Genomic DNA, 23,377 nt, shown 5'->3' on the forward strand with positions numbered 1-23,377 from the left:
GTTCGATGCAGCGTTTCATGAATAAGAAGAGGCGTGTTGAAAGAGTTTAGTTTGTGGGTTTAGCGTACTGCACATGCCAACAAGGCACAAGATTCTGAAGGTTCTTGATGGCTTCTAACTGTACTTTAGGAACTGCCATTAATTGTCATGAGTTTGGGTGTTCCCCCGTCAGTCTGACCCTACCAGACGTATTTGTGATTGCTGTTGTTTTGTTTCACTCAGAGGATTTGTGCCTATGGAAAAAAGAGACTTTGAGTTTTAAGTAACTTTATTTTTTTTAATTAACTTTATTATTTATCTATTAATAAAAATAGGTAAAAAGAGGTATAGTTGGTCTACAATTAATTTCAGGTATACAATATAGTGATTCTAAATTTTATAGATTATACTCCCTTGAAAGTTCTAAGGTACTGTCTGTATTCCCTGTGCTCTACAGTATAGCCTTGTAGCTGATTTATTTTATACATAGTCGTTTGTACTTCTTAAACTCCTATGCCAATCTTGCATTTGCCTCCTTCCCTCTCCCCACCTATAACCAATAGTTCGTTCTCTATATCTGTGAGTCTGTTTCTCTTCTGTTATATTCATCCATTTGTTTTATTTTCTAGACTACACGTATAAGTGATAACATGGATTATTTGTCTTTCTCTTTGTGATGTATTTCATTAAGCATAATGCCCCTCCCCCCCCAGGCCCATTCATGTTGTTGCAAATGGCAAAATTTCATACTTTTTAATGGGCATCTAATACTCCATTACATATGTATGTATATCTACATCTGTCTATACGTATACCACGTCTTTTTTTAAAATTTATTTTTAACTGAAGGATAATTCCTTTACAATATTGCATTGGTTTCTGCCATACATCAATATGATTTAGTCATAGCTGTACATATGTCCCCTCCCTCTGAAACTCTCCCACCCCTCTAGGTTATTACAGAGCCTTGGTTTGAATTCCCTGAGTCGCACAGAAAATCCCCATTGGCTGTCTATTTTACATATGGTAGTATATACGCTTCCACACTACTCCATTCGTCCCATCCTCTCCTCCTTCCCCCTGCACACACGTCCATTCGTCTGTTCTCTGTGTCTGCATCTCCATTTCTGCCCTGAAAGCAGGTTCGTCAGTACCGTCTTTCTAGACTCCACATGTATGCATTAATAGACGATATTGGGCTTCCCCGGTGGCTCAGATAGTAAAGAATCTGCCTGCAATGCAGAGATACGGATTCGATCCCTGGGTTGAGAAAATTCCTGGAGAATGGAATGGTAACCTGCTCCAGTATTCTTGCCTTGAGAATTCCATGGACAGAGGAGCCCGGTGGGCTACAGGAGTTGCAGAGTCGGACACGACTGAGCGACTAACACTTTCACTTTCTTTTCAGACAATACATTTCTCTTTCTGACTTACTTCAGCCTGTATGATAGGTTCTAGGTTCGCCCATTTCATTAGAACTGACTCAAATGAGTTCCTTTTTATGGCTTGGTAATATTCCATTGTGTTTATGTACCACAGTTTCTTTATCGAGTCACCTGTCAATGGACATCTAGATTGCTTCCATGCCCTAGCTATTGTAAATAGTGCTTGGGGATACATGTGTCTTTTTCAGTTTTGGTTTCCGCAGGGTATAGGCCTTTTAGTGGGATTGCTGGGTTGATGGTAGTTTTAGCCCTTGTTTTTTTTAAGGGGTCTCCATACCATCTTCCATAGTGGCTGTATCAATTTACATTCCCATCAGCAGGGCAAGAGGGTTCCTTTTTGTCCATACCCTCTCCAGCACCTGTTATTTGTGGATTTTTTGATGATGGCCATTCTGACCATCATATCTCATTGTAAGGTGATTTCTCATTGTAGTTTTAATTTGCATTTCTCTGATAATGAGTGATGTTGAACATCTTTTCATGTGTTTATTAGTCATCTATATCTTTAGAGAAAAATCTGTTTAGGTCTGCCCACTTTTTGGCTGGGTTGTTTGTTTTTCTGGTATTGGGTTGTATGAGCTGCATCTATATTTTGGAAATTAATCCTTTGTCAGTTGTTTCACTTGATGTATTTTTCTCCCATTCTGAGGGTTGTCTTTTCATCTTGTTTATAGTTTCCTCTGCTGTTCAGAAGCCACCACATCTTCTTTATTCATTCATCTATTGATTGATACTTGGATTACTCACACACCTTTGTTGCTGTAAACAATGCCGCAGTGAACAATGGGGTACATGTATCTTTTGAATTAGTGTTTTTGTTTTCTTTGAATATATACCTAGAAGTGGAATTGACAGATTTTATGATAGTTCTATTTTTAGTTTTTCTGAGTCACTTCCAAGTTGATTTTCATAATGGACACATCAATTTACATTCCCACCAACAGTGTAGGAGGGTTCCCTTTTGCTCCACATTCTTGCCACTGTTTACTTGTGATTGTTTTGATGATAGCCATTCTGACAGGTGTGAGGTGATACTTCATTGTGGTATTGATTGGCATCCCTTATGATCAGTGATGTTGAGCATCTTTTCATATGCATGTTGGCCATCCGTATTTCTTCTTTTGAAAAAACTCTATTCAGGTCTCCTCCCAATTTTTTTGATTGAGTTATTTGTTTTGTTTTTTTCTATATTGAGCTGTATGGGCTGTTTATATATTTTGTATGCTGCTGCTGCTGCTGCTGCTAAGTCGCTTCAGTCGTGTCTGACTCTTTGTGACCCCATAGACGGCAGCCCACCAGGCTCTGCTGTCCCTGGGATTCCCAGGCAAGAAAACTGGAGTGGGTTGCCATTTCCTTCTGCAAGGCATGAAAGTGAAAAGTGAAGTTGCTCAGTTGTGTCCACTCTTAGTGACCCCATGGACTGCAGCCCACCAGGCTCCTCCATCCATGGGATTTTCCAGGCAAGAGTACTGGAGTGAGGTGCCATCGCCTTCTCCAATAGTTTGTATATTAACCCCTTAATGGTCGCATCATTTGCAAATATTTTCTCCCAATCAATACACTGTCTTTTCATTTGGTTTATGGTTTCCCTTGCTGTGTGAATGTTTTTAAGTTTAATTAGGTCTGTTTGCTTATTTTGGCTTGTGTTTCTTTTGCCTTAGGAGGCAGTTCCAAAAATATATTGCTACGATTTGTGTTGGAGTATTCTGCCTGTGTTTTCCTCTAGGAGTTCTATGGTTTCTGATCTTACATTTAGGCTCTTAATCCAGTTTGAAATTTATTTTTGTAAATGATGTGAGAAAATGTTCTAATTTCATTTTTAATTTCTTCTTTCTCAAGATTGTTTTCACTACTTGGGGTCTTTTGTGTTTCCATACAAATTTTAGGAATATTTGTTGTAGTTTTGTGAAATATGCCAGTAGTATTTTGATACAGATTGCATTGAATCTGTGATTGCCTTGAGTAGTATGGTCATTCTAACAATATGAGACCTATCCATGAGCAAAGTATCTCTGCATTGGTTTGTGTTGTCTGCAGTTGGTTTCATCAGTGTCTTATGTTTTCTGGGTACAGGTCTTTTCCCCCCTTAGATTTATTCCTGGGTCCTTTATTCTTTTTGATGTGGCTTCCCTGATAGCTCAGATGGTAAAGAATCTGCCTGCAATGCAGGACACCCAGGTTCAATCCCTGGGTCGGGAAGATTCCCTGGAAAAGGGAATGGCAACGCACTCCAGTATTCTTTTCTGGAGAATTCTATGCCCAGACTATGGGGTCACAAAGAGTCAGACACGACTGGGCGACTAACACTTTCACTTTCATTTTATTCTTTTTGATGTGAAGGTAGATGGGATTGCATCCTTAATTTCTCTCTTATAGTTTGTTGTTAGTATATAGAAATTCAACAAATTTCTGTAGGTTAATTTTGTATTCTGCATCTTTACCAAGGTCATTGATGAGCTCTACTAGATTTTGATGCTGTCTTTAGGATTTTCTTAGTATCATGTCATGTGCAAACGGTCACAGTTTTCCTTCCTTTCCAGTTTGAATTCTTTTTCTTTTTGTCTGCTGTGGCTAGAGCTTTCAGTACTGTGTTGAATAAAACTGGGCATCCTTGTCTTGTTGATCTTAGAGGAAGTACTTTCAGTTTTTCACTGTTGAGTATGGTGTTAGCTGTCTGCTTATATATAGCCTTTGTTATGTTGAAGCATGTTCCCTCTACATCCACTTTGTGAAGTTTTGTTTTTTTTTTATTTTATCATAAGTGGATGTTGAACTATTTCAGAAACTTTTCTGGATACATGGAGATGATCATAAGGTTTTCCCCCTGGTTTTGGAATCACGTTGATGCTGGCCCCATGGATGAGTTCAGAGCATTCCTTCCTCTTCCATTTTCTGGAAGAGTTTGAGAAGGATTGGTATTAATTTTTCTTTGAATGTTTGGTAGAATTCACCAGTGAAGTCATGTGGTCCTGGACTTTTATTTTTTGGAGGCTTTTGGTTACTGATTCAGTCTCCTTAGAAGTAATTGATCTGTTCAGATTTTTTTTAAAAAATCTTTTCATGATTCAGTCTTGGAAGTTTATATGTTTCCAGGAATTTATCCATTTCTTCTAGCTTGTCCAATTTGTTGGTGTATAGTTGTTCATACTAATCTCTTATGCTTTGTACTTCTTTAGTTTTAGTTGTAGTGTCTCTTTCATTTCTGACTTTATTGATTAGACCTCTTTTTTTGATGATAAGTCTGGCTATAATTTTATCAATTTTGTTTATCTTTTCAAAGAACCAGATCTTGGTTTCATTGATCGTTTCTATTTTTTAAAGTCTCTATTTTGCTTATTTCTGCTCTGATCTTTATTATATTTTTCCTTCTACTAAGTTTGGGTTTTGTTTGCTTCTCTTTTTCTAAGTTCCTTTAGGTGTAGGGTCAGGTTGTTTATTTGTAATTTTCCTTGTTTTCTGAGCTAAGTTTGTATCACTAAAATTTCCCTCTTAAAACTGCTTTTGCTGCATCCAATAGATTTTGGGTCATTGTGTTTTTGTTCTCATTTGTTTCCAAGTGTTTTGCTGATCCTTTGAGTTTCTTTGGTGACCCATTGGTTGTTTAGTAACATGTTGCGTAGCTTCCATGTTAGTGTTTTTTGCAGTGTTTTTTTTTCTTTCCTTGTGGTTGAGTTCTGAGTCTCGTAGGCTTGTGGTTGAAAAACATGCTTGATATGGTTTCAGTTTTCTTAAATTTATTGAATATTGTTTTGTGGTACATCATGTGGTTCATCCTAGAAAATATTCCTTGTACATTTGGATCAAATGTGTATTCTGCTGATTTGGATGGAATATTCTGTATCCGTCCATTTGATCTAATGTGTTTCCTGACTGATTTTCTATCTGGATGATCTGTCCACTGATATGAGTGGGGTGTTAAATTCCCCTACTCTTATTATGTTACTGTCAATTTCTCCCTTTATGTCCATTAATATTTGCTGTATGTATATAGCACTCTTTTATATATAGGTGCATATCCATTTACAGTTGTTACATATTCTTAGATTGATCCCTTGATCATTATATCACATCCTTCTTTGTCACTTATCACATCTTTGTTTTAATGTCTGTTCTGTCTGATATATTAATAAATATTGGCATCTGGCTTTTTCTGATTTATATTTGCATGGAATACTTTTTTTCAATCCCCTCACTTTCAGTTCTGTGTATGTGTTTAGATCTGAAGTGTGTCTCCTATAGGTAGCATATATATGGGTTTTGTTTTTGTGTCCATTCAGCCACTCTGCATCTTTTGATTGGAGCATTTAGTCCATTAGTATTTAATTACTGATAGGTATGTACTTCTATTTTGTTCATTGTTTGGGGGTTATTTTTGTAGTTCTTTTTAGTTCCTGTCCTTTTCCCTTCCCTGTTGATTTGATGACTATCTTTAGTTATGTTTGGATTCCCTTATTTTTGATGTTTATCAATTGTAGATTTCTGGTTTGTGATTACCATGCAGCTTATATATAGCAATCTATATATAGTGTAATGCAATTTATGGGATTATTTTAAGCTGATGATCTCTTAATTTCAAACATTTTTAACAACCCTGCATTTTTACTCCCCCACCCTTGTCATGATTATTGTTTTTAGTTTCATATTTTACATCTGTTTGTGTATCTCTTAACTAATTATTATGGATATAGATGATTTTTACTGCTTTTCTCTTTTAACTTTCCTGATAGGTTTGAAAATGGTTGATTTACTACCTAATATTTGCCTTTATTAATGAGCTTTTTCCTTTCATAATTTTCATGTTTCTACTTGTAGCCTTTTCTTTTTCACTTAGAGAAATCCCTTTACCATTTCTTATGAAGCTGGTTTGCTGGTGCTCAGCTCCTTTTTAGCTTTTGCTTCTCTGCAAACCTGGGGGCTTCTTTATCAAATCTGAATGAAAGCCTTGCTGAGTAGAGTGTTCTTGTTTGTAGGTTTTCCCCTTTCATCACTTAAAATTTATTGTGCGCTCCCATCTGGCCTGCAGAGTTGCTGGAAGGCAGTTGATGGCCTCACTGGAGTTCCTTTGTATATAACTTATTGCTTTTCCCTTGTTTTTTAATATTGCTTCTTTAACTTTAATTTTTGCCGTTTTAATTACAGTGCATCTTGGTGTGGACCTCTATGGGTTGATCCTATCTATGTTCTAGGACCTAGATGTCTATATCTCTTCCCAAGTTAAGGAAATTTTCAACTATTGGGTCTTCAAATATGTTCTCTGTCCCTTTCTCTCTTCTTCTGGGACCATATAATGTGAATATTAGTTCCCTTGATGTTGTACCAGAGATCTCTTAAACTCTATTTTCTTTTTACTCTTTTTTTTTTTTTTTTTCTGTTTGGCTTCAGCGATTTCCTCTGCTCTGTCTTCCTTCTCCCTGATCCATTCCTCTGTATCATTTAATCTACTGTTGATTTCTTCTAGTGTATTTTTCATTTCACTTGTATTTTTTGTCTCTGCTTAGTTCTTCATATCTTCTAACTCTATGTTAAACTTCTCACCGTGTTCATCCATTCTTCTCCCGTGTTCTTTGATCATTGTTGTGATCATTACCCTGAACTCTTTCTCAGGTAGTTTGCCTATCTGCGCTTCAGTTGGTTCTTCTTCTGGGGTTTTATCTCCTTCCTTTGTTTGAAACATGTTCCTCTGTCACCTCATTTTGCCTAATTGGTTCTTTTTATTTCTCTGCGTTTGGTAGGTTGGTTACATTTCCTGACCTTGGAGAGGTGGCCTTTTGTAGGAGATATGCTGTGTGTCCCAGCAGCTCACTCCTCTCTGGTCACCCCTATGTGGGGTGTATGGGTCCTTTTGTGTGGTGGACCAACTACTGTCATGGTCTGATAGACATGGCTGGCTCTTGGCCCAGTTGGTTGCCAGGCCCTGCCTTGTGCAGAGCCTGCTGGGTAACTTGTTGGTGGGGCCAGGTCATGAGGCTGCTGGCTGCAGAACCCTGGAGGATCCTGCACTACTGCTTGCTCACGAATGGTCAGAGCTGGGTTCTTAGGTGAGTGGTTACAGGGCTGGGGCTCATGGATCTAGTCTTCGCCTACTGATAGCTGGAGCCAGTTCCTAATATGGCTGGCACAGGTTCTAGGGTATCCCAAATGGGCCAGCACCAGCTGACCCACTGGCTAACTGGGCTGGATCCCAGGGCAGCTGGCTGAGGACTCTAAGGTTTCTCAGAGCTGGTTTTGGTCTGCTCTTGGGTTGGTGCCAATCTGCTGTGTTGATTATGTCCTAACAAGGTAGGCTTCAGGGCTGTAGTGGTCCTGGGGCTGGTGTCTACCCCTTGCTGGGTGTAGTTGGGACCAGTAGGTGAAGCCAAGGCCCAGAATATTTTGAGGCTGGTTCTGGCTGGCTTGTGGCTGGAACGTGGGTCTCCAGATTTCTGGCTGCATGTCCCTGGGGGGCTAGTGCTTGTACACTGCTGTGTACAAGCTTGTACACTGCTCTGGTGAACAGGAGTATGACCTTAGGAGCCTTGGGCCCAGGAGGTCTAAGGCAGCCTGTCTGCTACAGGGTGAGGCTGTGTCCTTGTCTAGCCAGTTCCTTGGCCTGAGGTTTCCCAGCACTGGTGCAGACAGGTGGTGGATGGGGCTGGATCCTGGTGCTAATTCTCTAGAAGAAGGATTCCAAAATGGCACCTGCCAGTGCCTTTGCTTCCAAGGTGAGCTCCAGTTGCTTCTTGCCTCTTCAGGAGACCCTCCAAGGTCAGCAAATGAGTCTGACCTGGGCTCTTTTCAAATGACTGCTTCTGCCCTGGGTCCCAGAGGATGTGAAATTTTGTGTGTGCCCTTTAAGAGTGGTGTCTCTGTTTCCCCCAACTCTCTGTGACTCCTGAAATTAATCCCTGCAGGCCTTCAAAGCCAAGGTTTCCAGGTACTTGTCTTCCCAGGGCAGAATCCATGGGCTAGGGAGCCGTATGTGGGACTCAGACTCCTTGAGTAGCAATTGTCGTTATTCTTATATTTGTGGTTCACCCACCCCTGAGGTGTGGGTCTTGACTACGTAACTTATGCCCCTCCTGCCCATCTTATGGTTCCTTCTTAATGTCTTTAGCTGTCGATGCTCTTTTCTGCTAGATTTTGTCTTTCTCATAAAGAGTTGCTCTCTAAATAGCTGTGATTGTAGTGTGCTCGCAGGAGGAGGTGAGCACAGAGTCTTCCTACTCCACCGTCTTGTCCAGCCTCTCCAATAGTACTTCCTCTAAGTAATTCTTATAAGAGAAGAGTTGTAACAGATGTTCACTGCCAATGCTCCTGATTCCCTTTTTCATGTGTAAGTAAGGAAAAAGGAACATTGGCTCAGTGATCTCCTGGAAGCAGAACTGCAAATGAGCAAGTGCCAGCCAGGAATCATGTCCAGGCTCAAAATACTTCATGTAGCATGTGTGACTTAACTGCTTGCGCTTCCATTTCCTCATTTGAAGGGTGGGATGGTAATGGCTGCCTCCTCCAGGTTTGAGGCTGACATGAGGTGATGTCCAAAATGCTCCCTGCGTTCCACAAAACGGGTTCTCTCCACTGTCAGCTCTCTTCCACGCTCAGTGCCCAGAATGTGCCAGGTCACACGCCTGGGCCATGTGGACAGTGACTCTCACTGCTTGACCCTGCCCGTCTCCTAACCCACCTGATTCTTTTTAGAGTATGGAGGAAAGTGGAAAATGCTTCATTACTTTGCTCGGCATTTCTTCGCCCCCCTGTTACCGGTGGGTTTTGAGGATAAAGATATGCTTTTCATCTATGGTGCGTCAGACCTTCACTCAGACCAGCAGATGATGCTCACTGTAAGTTGCTCGGACATTTTTTTCTTTCTGTGGTAGAGGGAGAATTTTAGATTTTTTTCATTATTTGCTTCTGTTATTTTTGGAAAAAAGAAAAGAGAAATTTGTATCGAAGTGTTTCTAGTGTCTGTAGCAGAAAATGGGCTATTCTTAAAATCTGAAAATCTATATTCAGGACAAAATCCTGCTGTTTATTCCATGACCTTAATGTCTTGGTTCAGTTTTCTCATCTGTAAAATGACACCAAGGTGCCTTTTTAGAGGATTTCTGTGGATAGTGAATACAATAATTAGATGAGTGTGAATTGTAAACTGTAAAATGACACTTAAAGATTATTTATAATCATGAGAAGCTGGAAAAAGCCTAAACTTTATAAAAAGAAATCATTTTAAACAGTATATTAAAGTGGAAATCAGTAAAATTATACAAACTGTATATGTGGGAAAGTGAAGTTGTATTTAAAACAAAGTTAGGTTAAAAAAAAAAGAGGATAGAAACTTGAAGTCTTAGGTGGTTGCCATTGGGAGGACATTGAGAATAGGTCAGGTTGTGGAATAATTACAATGCCTGAGATCCTATGCCTTCCACAGATTATTTAATTCTCACAACCGCCTATGAAGTTACTGCTTTTTATTATTTGTTGTTCTCATTTTATGTATAAAGAAATGGATACTGTGAGAAGTTGAATTCACATCTTAGTTACATAACTAGTACTTGGCGGAGCTGAGGTTAAACTCAGGTTTCACAGTCTCTTAATCAGTTCTGCTATTGTGACTTCCATCTATTATTACTATTCTTATTCTCTAAAAAAAATTAGGAACTAAGAATGTTTGGTTTCCTTCTGTCTTGTTTCTCCCCAGGTGAGAGTCCACACTTGGAGTTCCCTGGAGCTCGTATGCTCTGAGTCAACTAACCCTTTCGTGATAAAAGCTGGGGAGTCTGTTCTCCTCTATACTAAGCCAGTGCCTGAGTTGTTAAAAGGATGTCCCGGATGTACACGACAAAGCTGTGTGGTTTCCTTTTACCTGTCAACTGACGGGGAACTCTTGAGCCCAATCAACTATCACTTCCTGTCCTCACTGAAGAATGCCAAGGGGCTCCACAAGGCAAATATCACTGTAAGCACCAGTGGTCTGGAGTTGCTGGGGCTTTGAGGGCTGTTCTGCTGTTTTGCAAAATTTCCCCTTGGTACTGAGTTTATTTGGGACCTGGGGAAGATTGATTCCCCTTCCCACTGGAAGCAAAGAGCAAATAATTTTTTTTCTGATTCAGCATTTGTCAAAGTTTACGATGCCTGCTATGCCGGTGGTCCCATCACCTCTCTTTGTCAGGCTGGCGCAGCGGAGGGCGAGGCAGCAGGGTCCTCCCCGCTGACTGCTTCTCTGCTGGGTTCCAGGCTCTGACCTGGGGGCTTTACTGCACCAGCCCTGAAGTATTACCACCTGCACTTGTAAGTGAGAAAGTTTGTTTGGGGGCTTCGCAAGTGCCTCAGTGGTAAAGAATCTGCCTGCCGAGGCAGGAGATACAAGAGACGTGAGTTTGACGCCTGAGTTAGGAATATCCCCTGGAGAAGGAAATGGCAACCCACCCCAGTATTCTTGCCTGAAGAATCCCATGAACAGAGGAGCCTGGTAGGCTACACTCTGTGGGGTCACAGAGAGTTGAACATGACTCAGCACACACGCACCAGCCTGTTTGGTGGGGCGAGTAACTGTTCAGTCTGTAGCCAGGAAGTGTCAGAGCCCAGAAAAAGCACTCTTTTGTTTTTAATTTAACAAATGATTTCTTCTCTCTTTTTTTTTAACTTTCTATTTTATATTGGAGTATAGTTGATTAACAATGTTGTGATAGCTTTGACATTTAATAATTTTTTAATTTTAGCTGTTTATTTATTCATTGTTTGGCTGTGCTGGGTCTTTGTTTCTGCATGGGCTTTTCTGTAGTTGTAGCAAGTGGGGTTTGGTCACTGCAGTGAGATGCTCTCGAATCGCAACTAGAGAGCAGCCCCTGCTCATAATTTACATTAGGGTACACTCATTCTGTTGTGTGTTCCATGGGTTTTGACAAATGTACAGTGACACGTGGGCTTCCCTGGTGCCTCAGTGGTAAAGAATCCATCTGCCAAGCTGGAGACATGGGTTTGATCCCTGGGTCAGGAGGATTCCCTGGAGAGAGAAATGGCAACCCACTCTTCCTCACAACTGAGTGGCTAAGTGACAGTGACATGTAACATCTGTTACAGTATCATACAGTGTACTTTCACTGCTCTACAATCCATTGCTTTCTGCCTCCTTTATCTTTGCTTGTGCCCGGTCACTCAGTCGTGTCTGACTCTTTGCAACCCCACCAGGCCTCCTCTGTCCATGGGATTCTCCAGGCAAGAATACTGAAGTGTGTTGCCATTCCCTTCTTCAGGGGATCTTCCCAACCCAGGGATCCAACCCATGTCTCCTGCATTGGCATGCAGGTTCTTCACTGCTGAGCCACCTGGAAAGCCCTCCTTTATCTTTCCCTCCCCTCAATCCCTAGGAAATGCTGATCTTTTGGCAATTTACATATTTTTATTTTTTCCAGAATGTAGTTCTTTCAGATTGGCTGTTTTTTACTTAACAACATGCATTTAAATCTTCTCCGTGTCTTTTTTTGAAACTTTTGAGTTTTGTATTGGAGTATACCCGATTAACAATGTTGTGGTGGTTTCAGGTGGACAGCAAAGGGACTCAGCCATACTATAAAAGCACCCTTAATTTTGCATTTTTAAGGAGAGTCTATTAATGTAAAAAACTTTCACTCTCCACTATGATTTATTACTTTCAAGTTGCTTAATCACCAGATCTCTTTGTCATTATCAAGAAAAAAATGGGATGATCAGGATAGGCTGTGTTGTAAAAATCGTGTAGCTGGAAAATATGGAATCTATCTAGTTGATTGAAAACCTTTCCTTCCTTCCCCCACCTCCACATGGTGATTGAAAGTATGTTTCTAGAAAGTTTCATTCTCTATTTTTAACCAATTATAAGTTTATTTTAGACTTCATTGAAAAGACTTGAGAGGATTTTTTTACATTTGGTTTAGAAATATCAAAACTCAGTCCTTGAAATGAAAACATAGCTTCCTTCCTAGTTAATAGTAAAATGTTCCCTTAAGGAAATCTAACTTATTTGTAACATCCGATGTAGAGCAGATATGAAGGAAATGACATACATTTACATGGCTTCTTTCCAGAAAAAAGTACAAAACTATTACTGGACAAATTTGTAGTCTGTACACAAGATTTTGAAATCTTTCTTCTTTTCTCATCTAGGTCTCTATTACCTTGAGACAGCTGGGAGTGGGAAAGGAGCAGGCCTTCTTTCTCTGTCCTATCTCAGTTGTATTTCAGTGATACTTCCCATCCTAAAGGGATCCTTATTACATCCTAAAGAGATGTAATAACAGTAGCAACAATAATAGTAATGATAGTTAACATTGTCAGGCTTAACATAGCCAGGCATTAATTCTATCCCCTGGGGCATCCCCAGGGGCCTTGAGCCAGAGTACAAGCTTGAGCTCCCTGCTCTGCTGTCAGATAATGCAGAAGTGAGATTTCCAATTAGAAGAAGGCACCAACAAGAGTGAGTGGGCGCCAGTGTCCCTTCTGGCCTTGGCCTTGGAACAGAGTAGCTGTTCCTGCAGAGTAGGAGAGTAGCTGCCTTCCTGCAGCCTTGGTAGTGTCCAGGGCCAGCCACGTGAACTGTGTGCCTGTGACTGCTTTAGGGTCTTCACTGGAATGAGTGGGCAGCATGATTTGGGAATTTGACACCATCACAACTTTGGTAGAAGCAAGAAAAGAAATTTAAAGTGTATTGGGTAGCTCTCTTTAAATTTCTATTCTTGTTTCTACCAAAGTAGTGATGGTGGTGGTGGTAGAGTCATTAAGTCACATCTGACTGTTTGCCACCCCATGGACTATAGCCTTCCAGGCTCCTCTGTCCATGGGGATTCTCCAGGCAAGAATACTGGAGTCAGTTGCCATTTTCTTCTCCAGGGGATCTTCCCGACCCAGGGATGGAACCCAGGTCTCCTGCATTGCAGACAGATTCTTTACCAGCTAAGCCACTAGGGAAGCCCTACCAATGTGGGATTTCTTGTTGACAATGCAGAACCCTGCATGATGTAGCAGGCTAAGTTATATATAGTAAAATTTGCCCTTGGATATTCTTTATGTCACACATAGCCTATAATGTCAAACCTATGGCATGGCATGTATGCATGTTGAAGGATTCTGTTTTGTGACAAATGCATGGCTTGATTACCAGGTCCCACTCAGCTGTGTACTCACAGTGAGAGAGGCTCACAAACCCCACCTTCCAGGGAGCAGCTGTCCTCACTCTCAGCCTGTGCCAAGAGGCTGACAGGTGACAAGACTTACACCATACTCTCTTTTGCTATATTGTGTGGGATTCACACACGTTTGAGGTGCTCATAAAGTGACTTTACCCACGATGCATTAAGAGCACCAGCTGTAGTGGGATAGCTTCTGGAGATGTCTGGCTGGCTGCTGTCTGGACCGCAGGGTCTCCTCATAAGACCAAAAGGTGGGTGCCATGGCTGTGCTCCACAGTCAGCTCTGGACAGATCCTGAGCAAGTCATTAAAATCACCAGCCTTGGTGCAGAAATGTGCCTCTCTTGATGAGACCCTGAGGAAAAGATACACAGCTACAAAGCTCTGAGCTTCCTGTGAAATATTCTCCTGAATCTTTGGAGACCACATGTTTCTACCCCTGATTTGAGATTACAATTTGGTAATTCTCCACAGCCTTCAGTAAATTTCCATGTATTTTTTTTTTTAGCATCTGACACAGTGCATGGAATATATGACTTTAGCAGTAATAGAACCAAGGTTGTAGGCAGTGCATTCTGTGCTAGCTATGTAGAACAGAGAGTTCTGCTCTCCACCTTCACTTCATTTATCTTTTTCTTTCAGGCCACCATCTCGCAGCAAGGGGACACATTTGTTTTTGATCTGAAAACCTCAGCTGTCGCTCCCTTTGTTTGGTTGGATGTAGGAAGCATCCCAGGGAGATTCAGTGACAATGGTTTCCTCATGACTGAGAAGACACGGACTGTATTCTTTTACCCTTGGAAACCCACCAGCAAGAGTGAATTGGAGCAATCTTTTCATGTGACTTCACTGGCTGATACTTACTGAGGGAATCCAGGTTGTATTTTCGAGAGCTGAAGGCAACTAGAAACAAGTTGAAGAAGCCAGGAAATGCATCTGCTTGCTGTCAAGTGTCTGGTTAGCCACTTGGTTCTCCCAGGGAAGGCTGTGTATATTCAGGTGATGTTCTCAACAAAGCGGTGCCTGGGTGCTGTTCTGTCTGCACCAGGGCTGTGTCTTTAGCTCTTCCTTTCGCACCTTTTGCACCATGTGAATCAGTTCTAACCCAACTGTCTCTCCTACCCCCAAAGGAGGTCCTGTCCACACGCAGTCCTTTAAGGGAATCACAGGAACATGACCAAGTAGCCCTTTAAGAGAATTACAGGCACACTCCCAGGTAGCCCTTAAGGGAATCACAGTAATGACCATTGTGGTATCTGTGGAATCAAATGTGGAAGATTGTGAGGGCATGTAGGCCCTTCAGGATAGCTTTGAGAAGTACCAAATGATTGAAAAGAAACTGCTTTGTCATTATTTCCAGAGGAAATAGAGATTCAGATGTTGCAACAGAAAGAGATGTCTGGGTGGTAGCCATGTTGGTTGTTGATGCTGGAAAGTTTGGTGGGATTGATTGTTGCCATTCGATTACTTTTTGAGTAGTAGTCTTTTTTCATTTGTGAGGCTTTTTTTTTAATAAAATATTTGTTTTAACAATAATAATTTATTTTTTCAAAGGCAATTAGTGATTCTTCTTTGGGAAAAAAAAAACTCACATTGGAATGGACATCACCTTGATCATGTTGGAAACTTTTGGGTGTCCTGACATAAGTGGTCACCTGTATTAAGTATGGGCTTCAGATTTGGTTAAGTCCAGTGAACTTTCCAGTTCAAGGCTATGGTTTGATTTGCATGTGATGAGCCTGGCAGCAAAGTGGTATTGCCTTTAACTTGAGATTGAACCATTTTAAAAAACACTGATTAATTATAATTGCTATGAAATCATTTTGTTCTCATCATCCTGTTTATAAAATTACATTGATAGTGAAGCAAGGGGCAAAATGTTAATAAGTAGTCAATTTGAGTAAAGGTGTATAGGAATATTTTTGTTCTGCTTTTGCAACTTTTCTGTAAGTTTGAAATATATAAAAATTTAAGATTATATAAATTGCATTGACAATTTGGTGTTCCGTCTGTGACTTATTTCCCCATTCCATGAACACTCATTTGTGCCCAGTATCATGCAAAGCATTAATTTCCATTTAGCTCTGGCCAGGTTTTTAGTCCACTTGATAAACTGGGAGAGTTTGAAGAATCTAGACCAGGATATTTGAAGGGTCTTCTAGAAGAAGAATCAAGTAATTGGTTATGGAATTTACTGGAGGTGAGAGTTTGGCTTTAGAATCAAGACTAAATAGGTAATATTTTGGTTTTAAAGCTAAGAAACTTTTGGCCATGGTTCAGAGACTAAGAAGAAAATAAATGCAGACAACCCACTCCTCTCCTTCAGTATCTAAGAGTTCCCTCATTTTATGTGTTATTTCAAAATATATATTTATATACAGCTTTTCATATATATATATGAAGTATATATTTCATACAGCTTTTAAGCTGTATGAAAGACTGGGACTTAGGACTGTAACCCAGAAGATTCTTACTTGATAAATATTATATCACTTTCTTGTCACTGTTGCTGGGTGGGCAGGGGGCACCCTCCTCTCCATTAACTAGAGCATTTTTCTATTCCAGGTGCCCTCTGAGTTGGGCTTTGAGGTTGATGGGCAGAATTTACATTGCAATTCTGCCCGTTCTAGCTCTGTAGCCTTAATCAAGTAATTTAACCTCTATGTTCAGTCTTCTTCTGGTGAAATGGGAATAATTACCCCCACCTTGTGTGTTTTGAAGAATAAATTAAAAATGTGGCTCAAGGGCTTGGCCCAGTACTGACACTTAGTGACCACTCTGTGAATGGAGGCACCGTCTTGGGTGCGACCCTGTTGTCTAAAGAGAGCAGGGCTTCCAGCCACACTGACTTGAGTTGGAATCCAGGTTCTGAGGCTTATTGGCTCTGTGACCTTGGGTAGCCACTTGGCCTTCTAGATTTTAGTTTTCTCATCTGTTAAGTGGAGATGATTATCTCTGACCTTCAAAGGTAGTTGTAAAGATTAAACAGATAGGGTCTGGAACAAAATAAATGCTAAGTGGTGGTTGTACTTTTCAAACATCGTTATCACCCAATTAGTACATGAAGCAAGGGTAAAAATGAAGCAAATAAAGGCAGATTCTTTTTTTCTTTTTTTACTCTGACGTATAGTTAATACAATATTGCATTAGTTTTAGGGGTACTGCAAAGTGATTCACACACACATATATATACTCAATTATTTTCTGCTATAGATTATTATAAGATATTGAATATAATTCCTTGTGCTATACAGTAAATCCTTGTTGCTTGTCTGTTTTATATATAACAGTGTGTATCTGTTAATCCCACATCCTGTTTTGTCCTTCCCTCTCCTTCTCCCCTTTGCTAACCATAAGTTTGTTTTCTATGTCTGTGAGTCTGTTCCTGTTTTGTACATAGATTCGATTGCATTTTTTTTTAAGATGCCAGAAGAAGTTATAGGATATAATATTTGTCTTTCTCTGGCTTGCTTCACTAAGTGTGATAATCTCTGGGTCCATTCATGTTGCTTCAAATGGCATTATTTCATTCTTTTTTATGATCAAGTAATATTTAATTGTATCTGATTAGCCAAGAAGTTCATTTGGGTTTTTCTGTAAGATGTTGTAGGAAAACCTGAATGAACATTGGCCAACCCAGTATAAACATTACCACATCTTTGTCTGTGCACCTGTCAATAGGCATTTAGGTTGCTTCCATGTCTTAGCTATTGTAAATAGTAAATTTACACTATGTAATAGGATTTAATAGTAAATAGCACTATTGTAAATCCCATGGACGGAAGAGCCTGGTGGGCTGCAGTCCATGGGGTCTCTAGAGTCGGACACGACTGAGCGACTTCACTTTCACTTTTCACTTTCATGCATTGGAGAAGGCAATGGCAACCCGCTCCAGTATTCTTGCCTGGAGAATCCCAGGGACGGGGGAGCCTGGTGGGCTGCTGTCTATGGGGTCTCACAGAATCGGACACGACTGAAGCGACTTAGCAGTAGCAGCGCTATTTACAACTGGGGTGAGTGCATCTTTTCAGTTAAGAGTTTTTGCCAGATATATGCCCAGAAGTAGAATTTGTTGGATCGTATGGCAACTCTATTTTTAGTTTTTAAAATAAATCTCCATATTGTTTTTCATAGTGTTTGGGCCAATTTACGTTTCCACCAAAAATGTAAGAGGGTTCCCTCTTCTCCACATCCTCTCCAGCATTTATTATTTGTAGACTTTTTAATGATGGCCATTCTGACCTGTGTGAAATGATAATCTCATTGTAGTTTTGATTTGCCTTTCTCTAATAATTAGTGATGTGGAGCATTGTGTGTGTGTGTGGTTTTTGGCATCTGTATGTCTTCTTTGGAGAAATGTCTGTTTAGGTCTTGATTTTGGTTGGACTGTTATTTGATATTGAGTTGTGTAGGCTGTTTATACATTTTGTATATTAGCCAGTTATTGGTCATATTACTTGCAAATATTTTCTCCCGTGAAGTGGGTTATCTTTTCATTTTGTTCATTTCCTTTGCTGTGCAAAGTCTTTTAAGTTTCACTAGGTTCCATTTGTTCATTTTTGCTTTTATTTCTTTTGCCTTGCTTAGGGGACCAATCTTAGTTCTTTTCTACGCGTTTTATGGTGTCATGTCTTATATTTAGATCTTTAAATGATTTTATTTTTGTATATTGTGTGAGGGTGTGTTCTAATTTTAATTGATTTATATGTAGCTTTCCAGCGCCACTTTTTGAAGACATTCTTTCCTCCATTTTATATTATTACTCCTTTTGTGTTAATAGATTAGTTGACTATAGGTGCATAGATTTATTTCTGGGCTGTCTATTCTACTCCATTGATCTGTATGTCTGTTGGGTAAATCCATGCTGTTTTGTAGCTTTGTAATATAGTATGAGGTGTGGAAGGGTTATGCCTTCAGCTTTTTTTCCCTTCAGGTTTGCTTTGACAATTTAGGATCTTTTGTGGCTCCGTATAAATTTTAGGATTTCTTATTCTACTACTGTGAAAAATATCATGGGTATTTTGATAGAGATTGCATTAAATTTGCAGATTGCTTTGGGTAGTATTGCCATTTTAACAGTATTAATCCCTCCAATCCAAGATCATGGATTATCTTTCCATTTATTTGAATCACCATTGGTTTTCATTATCAATATTTTATAATTGTCAGTGTATAGGTTTTTTACATCCTCAATTAAGTTTATTCCTAGGTATTTTGATATTTTTTATATTATGACAGGATATTAAATGGTTTTTTTTTTTACTTTCTCTTTCTAATATTTCGTTATTAGTGTGAAGAAATGCCACAGAGTTCTGTATGTTAATCTTGTATCCTGCTACCTTGCTGAATTCATTTAATAGTCTTTGTGAGAAGAATTTAGGGTTCTCTACATAAGAGTATGGTATCACTGACTCAATGGACATGAGTTTGAGCAAGCTCTGGGAGATGGTGAAGGGCAGGGAAACCTGGGGTCCTGCAGTCCATGGGGTTGCAGGGAGTTGGGCACGACTGAGCAGCTGAACAACAACGTAGAGTATTATGTGACCTACAAATAGTGACAGTTTTACCTCTTCCCTTCCAGTTTTGATGCCTCTTTTTTTTTTCCTTGTCTGATTGCTGTAGCTTACATTACTATGCTAAATAGTACTGATGAGAGTAGGCATCCTTGTCTTGTCCCTGAACTTAGTGGGAAGGCTCTCAGGTTTTCACCGTTAAATATTATGTTGGCTCTGGGATTGTTGTAAATGGCCTTTATTATGCTGAAATTTCTCCTCTCCTACTTTGGTGAAAGTTTTTTTTATCAGGGATGGATGTTGAATTTTGTCAAATCCAACTTGATCGTGGTTTATGATCCTTTGTATGTATTGTTGGATTTGGTTTGCTAATATTTTGTGGAGGATTTTTGTGTCTGTATTCCTCAAAGATATTGGCTGTAGTTTTCTTTTTTTTTTTTATGTCTTTGGTTTTGGTGTCATGGTGATGGTAGCTTCATAGAATGAATTTGGGAGTGTTCTAAACAGTGACACTTTATTTTCTTGGGCTCCAAAATCACTGCGGATGGTGACTGCAGCCATAAAATTAAAAGACACTTGCTCCTTGGAAGAAAAGCTGTGACAAGCCTAGACAGCATTTTAAAAAGCAGATACATCACTTTGCCAACAAAAGTCTGTATAGTCAAAGCTGTGGTTTTTCCAGTAGTCATGTATGGTTGTAAGAGTTGGACCATAAAGAAGGTTGAGCACTGAAGAATGGATGTTTTTGAACTGTGGTGCTAGAGAAGACTCTTGAGAGTCCCTTGGACTGCAAGGAGATCCAACCAGTCAATCCTAAAGGAAATCAGTCCTGAATATTCTTTGGAAAGACTGATGCTGAAGCTGAAGCTCCTATACTTTGGTCACCTGATGCAAAGAACTGACTCATTGGAAAAGACCCTGATGCTGGGAAAGATAGAAGGCAGGAGGAGAAGGGGATGAGATGATGAGATGGTTGGACAGCATCAGTGATTCAATGGACATGAGTTTGAGGAACCTCTAGGAGATAGTAAAGGACAGGGAAGCCTGGCATAGTGGAGTCCATGGGGTTGCAAAGGGTTGGACACGGCTGAGCAATTGAACAAGAACCCTCCTCTTCAGATTTTTGGAACAGTTTGAGTAGGATAGGTATAAGTTTTTCTTTGTTTATTTGGTAGAATACCTCAGTAAAGCTGTCCAGTGCTGGACTTTTGTTTGGAGGGATGGTTTTTTTTTTTTTAATTACAAATTGTTTCACTTCTAGTTATCAGTGTGTTCAAATTATTTCTTTTTGACTCAGTTTTGGTAGGATGTAAGTTTCTAGAAATGTGTCCATTTCTTCTAGGTTGTTCAGTTTATTGGCATATAATGATTGTTGGAATCAAAGCCCTGAGGGCTGGTTCCCTGTGTGTGCCCTGCCCTAAAGATGCTGCTGAAGCGAGGCCTGTGTGCTCACAGGGGACCCACGTGCCACCTGTGTAGGCATCCACGATTCTGCTTAAAAGCAACCCAAGGTCACATCTCCTTCTCTGTTGTGTTTGTCCCAGGTCTAGCGCTAGGCTGTGGTGAGGAGTAGACTGGGGCTGGGAGTTGGGGGGTTCCATCTACAGGAATGGAATTGAGGTGACTGTGTTTTACCTGAGGGCTGCCCCGTGTGGCAGACTTCTCCCTGGACCTAGTGCTAAGCCACGGTGTGAAGTGGGTGGAACCAGGGTGCTCTCTCTGGGAAATGACTCCTGCGTGCTCCTCGGGCTCCTTAGCTCCTTGGGAGCTAAGCTCCCAAGATTTGGAGCTTAGCTGCTGCTCTGTCGTGGCTGCACCCGTCACCCCAGAGTGCAGGCTGACGGTGGTCTCGGTGATTCTACCTGGCTCACACTGCAGGCTCCCTAGCCTGTCTCTGTGTATCTAGACTCAATCTTTGCCTAGATCGAACGCCAGGCTGTGGTATGGAGTGGGCAGGTCGTCTGACCCTTCATACTGGGATGTGTGGTGAGGTGGCAGCCTCTAGGCCAAGGCTCTCTCTGCCCTGATTGTAAGCAGGTCTTCCCGTGTGTACATTCCTCACAAGTAAAGTCTAGGCTGCTCCAGCCCTTCTCTCTGTCTCAGCACATTTCCCGATGGGCGAGAGAGCTTGTCTCCTCCGTTCAAGAGCCCAGGACTTGGATGCCCAGGTAATGACCCAACCCGCTCACTCCTCGGGGCAATGGTCCAGCCACGTGCGCCTTCTCCTCCTGACAGATCTCTCCCAGGACCACACGTCCTGGCTGATGCTCTTTTCTGTCCTGCCCAGTTACATGGAGATTTTTCTAGCAGCTTTGGTTGTAAAGGATTTCTTCGGCCCGTTCCCAGTTTTCTGTGAGTTCCACGTGAAGATGTATTTTTGATGTGTTCGTTGGAGGAGGTAAGCTCCAGGTCCCCCCACTTCACCATCTTAATCCCCTTCCTCAAGGCAAATGTCTTAAAAAAAATTTTTTTTTAAAGATAGGGGGAAGATATCAGAAATGAATGAATTTATAAAGGAAGAATAAATGAATGAATAGACATAAATATTTGCTGACAGTGGTTTATAAGAGGAGAGAACTGTGCTGGAAAGTGTATACACACCGTTTCTGTAAGGGAATAGCCACGTCCAAAATGTTCTTGCACAGTTCATGTGAGCACTGAGGTTAGTCGTTTCTACCATTTTAGTAGATTTGTTTTGCCACATTTGCTGAAATAGAATTGGAGGTACTTACTCTGGGCTTTGGATCTCTGAGAAGCCTCTTCTGTTGGTGGTTTTGCAACTGTTAATGGAATGGGAAGACCAGGCTCAGATCCTTCTGCTGTGTGGTTACAGACCACATTCCAGGGAGCAAGATGGAGAAAGGTCAGCTCATGGGGTTCCATCTTCCCATTTTAAAGTGAAGAAAACAATAAAAATGATAATTTTCCTAATCACACTCGCTGTAACTCTTCTCGGTTTTTTCTTTCCTCTCTTACTTGGCTTTGGAAAAGAAATAGGAAGAGTTTGTTCTCTATTGGAATGAAAGTGTACTAGACTTCAGGAGAAATAGATATATTTCCCAAGCATTCCTAAAGTGACACTGACTTGAGACAGAACATTCTCTGAGACTATCTCTGGTTCTCAGATTTGAAACTTATCCTCCAACTTGGTAAGATTTAGGGAGAGAAACAAGGCAGCATTGTTTGTGTGGGAAATTCAGTGCATTTCAAAATATTCCCGAGTCTGCCTTGACTGTTCACACAGTCTTATCAGTTCAGTAAGAGCATAAATTTAAAAGTGTTAGGCAGAAACGGCATTTTGTAACATTTTCAAGTGAAGAGAAGATGGCCTGTTTTCTAATTGACTTATTGGAAGGTACCAGAGTGATGTGGTACAAAACTGTTAAAGTCACAGACCAGACCACTGTTAAGACACATTTATATTCTGACTGTAAAGACTGTTTAACTTAAGAATGTATCCACCCACCAGGCTCCTCTGTCCTTGGGGATTCTCCAGGCAAGAATACTGGAGTGGGTTGCCGTGCCCTCCTTCAGTTGATTCATTTACCAAGCCCTTATTAAGAAACACTGAGCAGGCATTGACCTCGTCCTCAGGGATATTGCAATGAAAAAAGCAGGAAAGTCTGTGCTGTCATGGACTGCCCTTGTAGGGGGAGACAGACAAGAAGCAAGTAAACAGATAAGGTCATTTCAGCTGGTGACACTTCATTTAAGGCTAACATGACCCTGATGAGGGAGCATGTTGGATAAGGCCATCTTGTTCAACACTAAAGGAAAGTTTTTTGAAAGTTTGTGATAATAGCATTGAAACTTATATATTACCGTATATAAAACAGATAGCCTGTGGGATTTTGATGTATGACGTAGGGCACCCAAAGCCCATGATCTGTGACAACCTGAAAGGGTGGGGTGGGGAGAGAGGAAGGGGGTTCAGGAGGGAGGGGACACGTCTGCCTATGGCCGATTCATATTGACGTGTGGCACAAACCATCAGAATATTATAAAATAATTATCCTCCAATTAAATAAATAAAAATTTCTTAAAAAGAAAATTTTAAAGTGAAAAAAACAAAAAAAGAATAATATTAAACTGAAGTTGTTTCTGAAGTTAAAAATAAACTGTCAGTTCTCCAAAGTAGTGGTTATGGGTCTTGAGAGGGAAGAGGGGAGGGGCAATATAGGGGGAGGGAATTAAGAGGTAAAAAACTATTGGATGTAAAATAAGCTACAAGGATATTTTGTACAATGTGGGAACCATAACAAATATCTTACTCCTTGGAAGGAAAGTTATGACCAACC

General features: G+C 40.5%; 1 protein-coding gene across 1 annotated transcript in view; it reads left to right on the top strand.

Annotated features, from left to right (window-relative positions):
* MANBA (mannosidase beta) overlaps positions 1-15,076 on the top strand; it is a 125,701-nt gene extending 110,625 nt beyond the window's left edge. Inside the window, exons 15-17 of the mRNA XM_005899815.2 lie at positions 9,102-9,244; positions 10,102-10,359; positions 14,209-15,076. Of these exons, the coding sequence (XP_005899877.2) occupies positions 9,102-9,244; positions 10,102-10,359; positions 14,209-14,433 (626 nt within the window). The 3' untranslated portion in view covers positions 14,434-15,076. The remainder of the gene's footprint in view (positions 1-9,101; positions 9,245-10,101; positions 10,360-14,208) is intronic.
* The last annotated feature ends 8,301 nt before the right edge of the window (positions 15,077-23,377 follow it).

Source organism: Bos mutus, chromosome 6 (genome assembly GCF_027580195.1).
Source record: "Bos mutus isolate GX-2022 chromosome 6, NWIPB_WYAK_1.1, whole genome shotgun sequence".
Classification (NCBI taxonomy): domain Eukaryota; kingdom Metazoa; phylum Chordata; class Mammalia; order Artiodactyla; family Bovidae; genus Bos; species Bos mutus.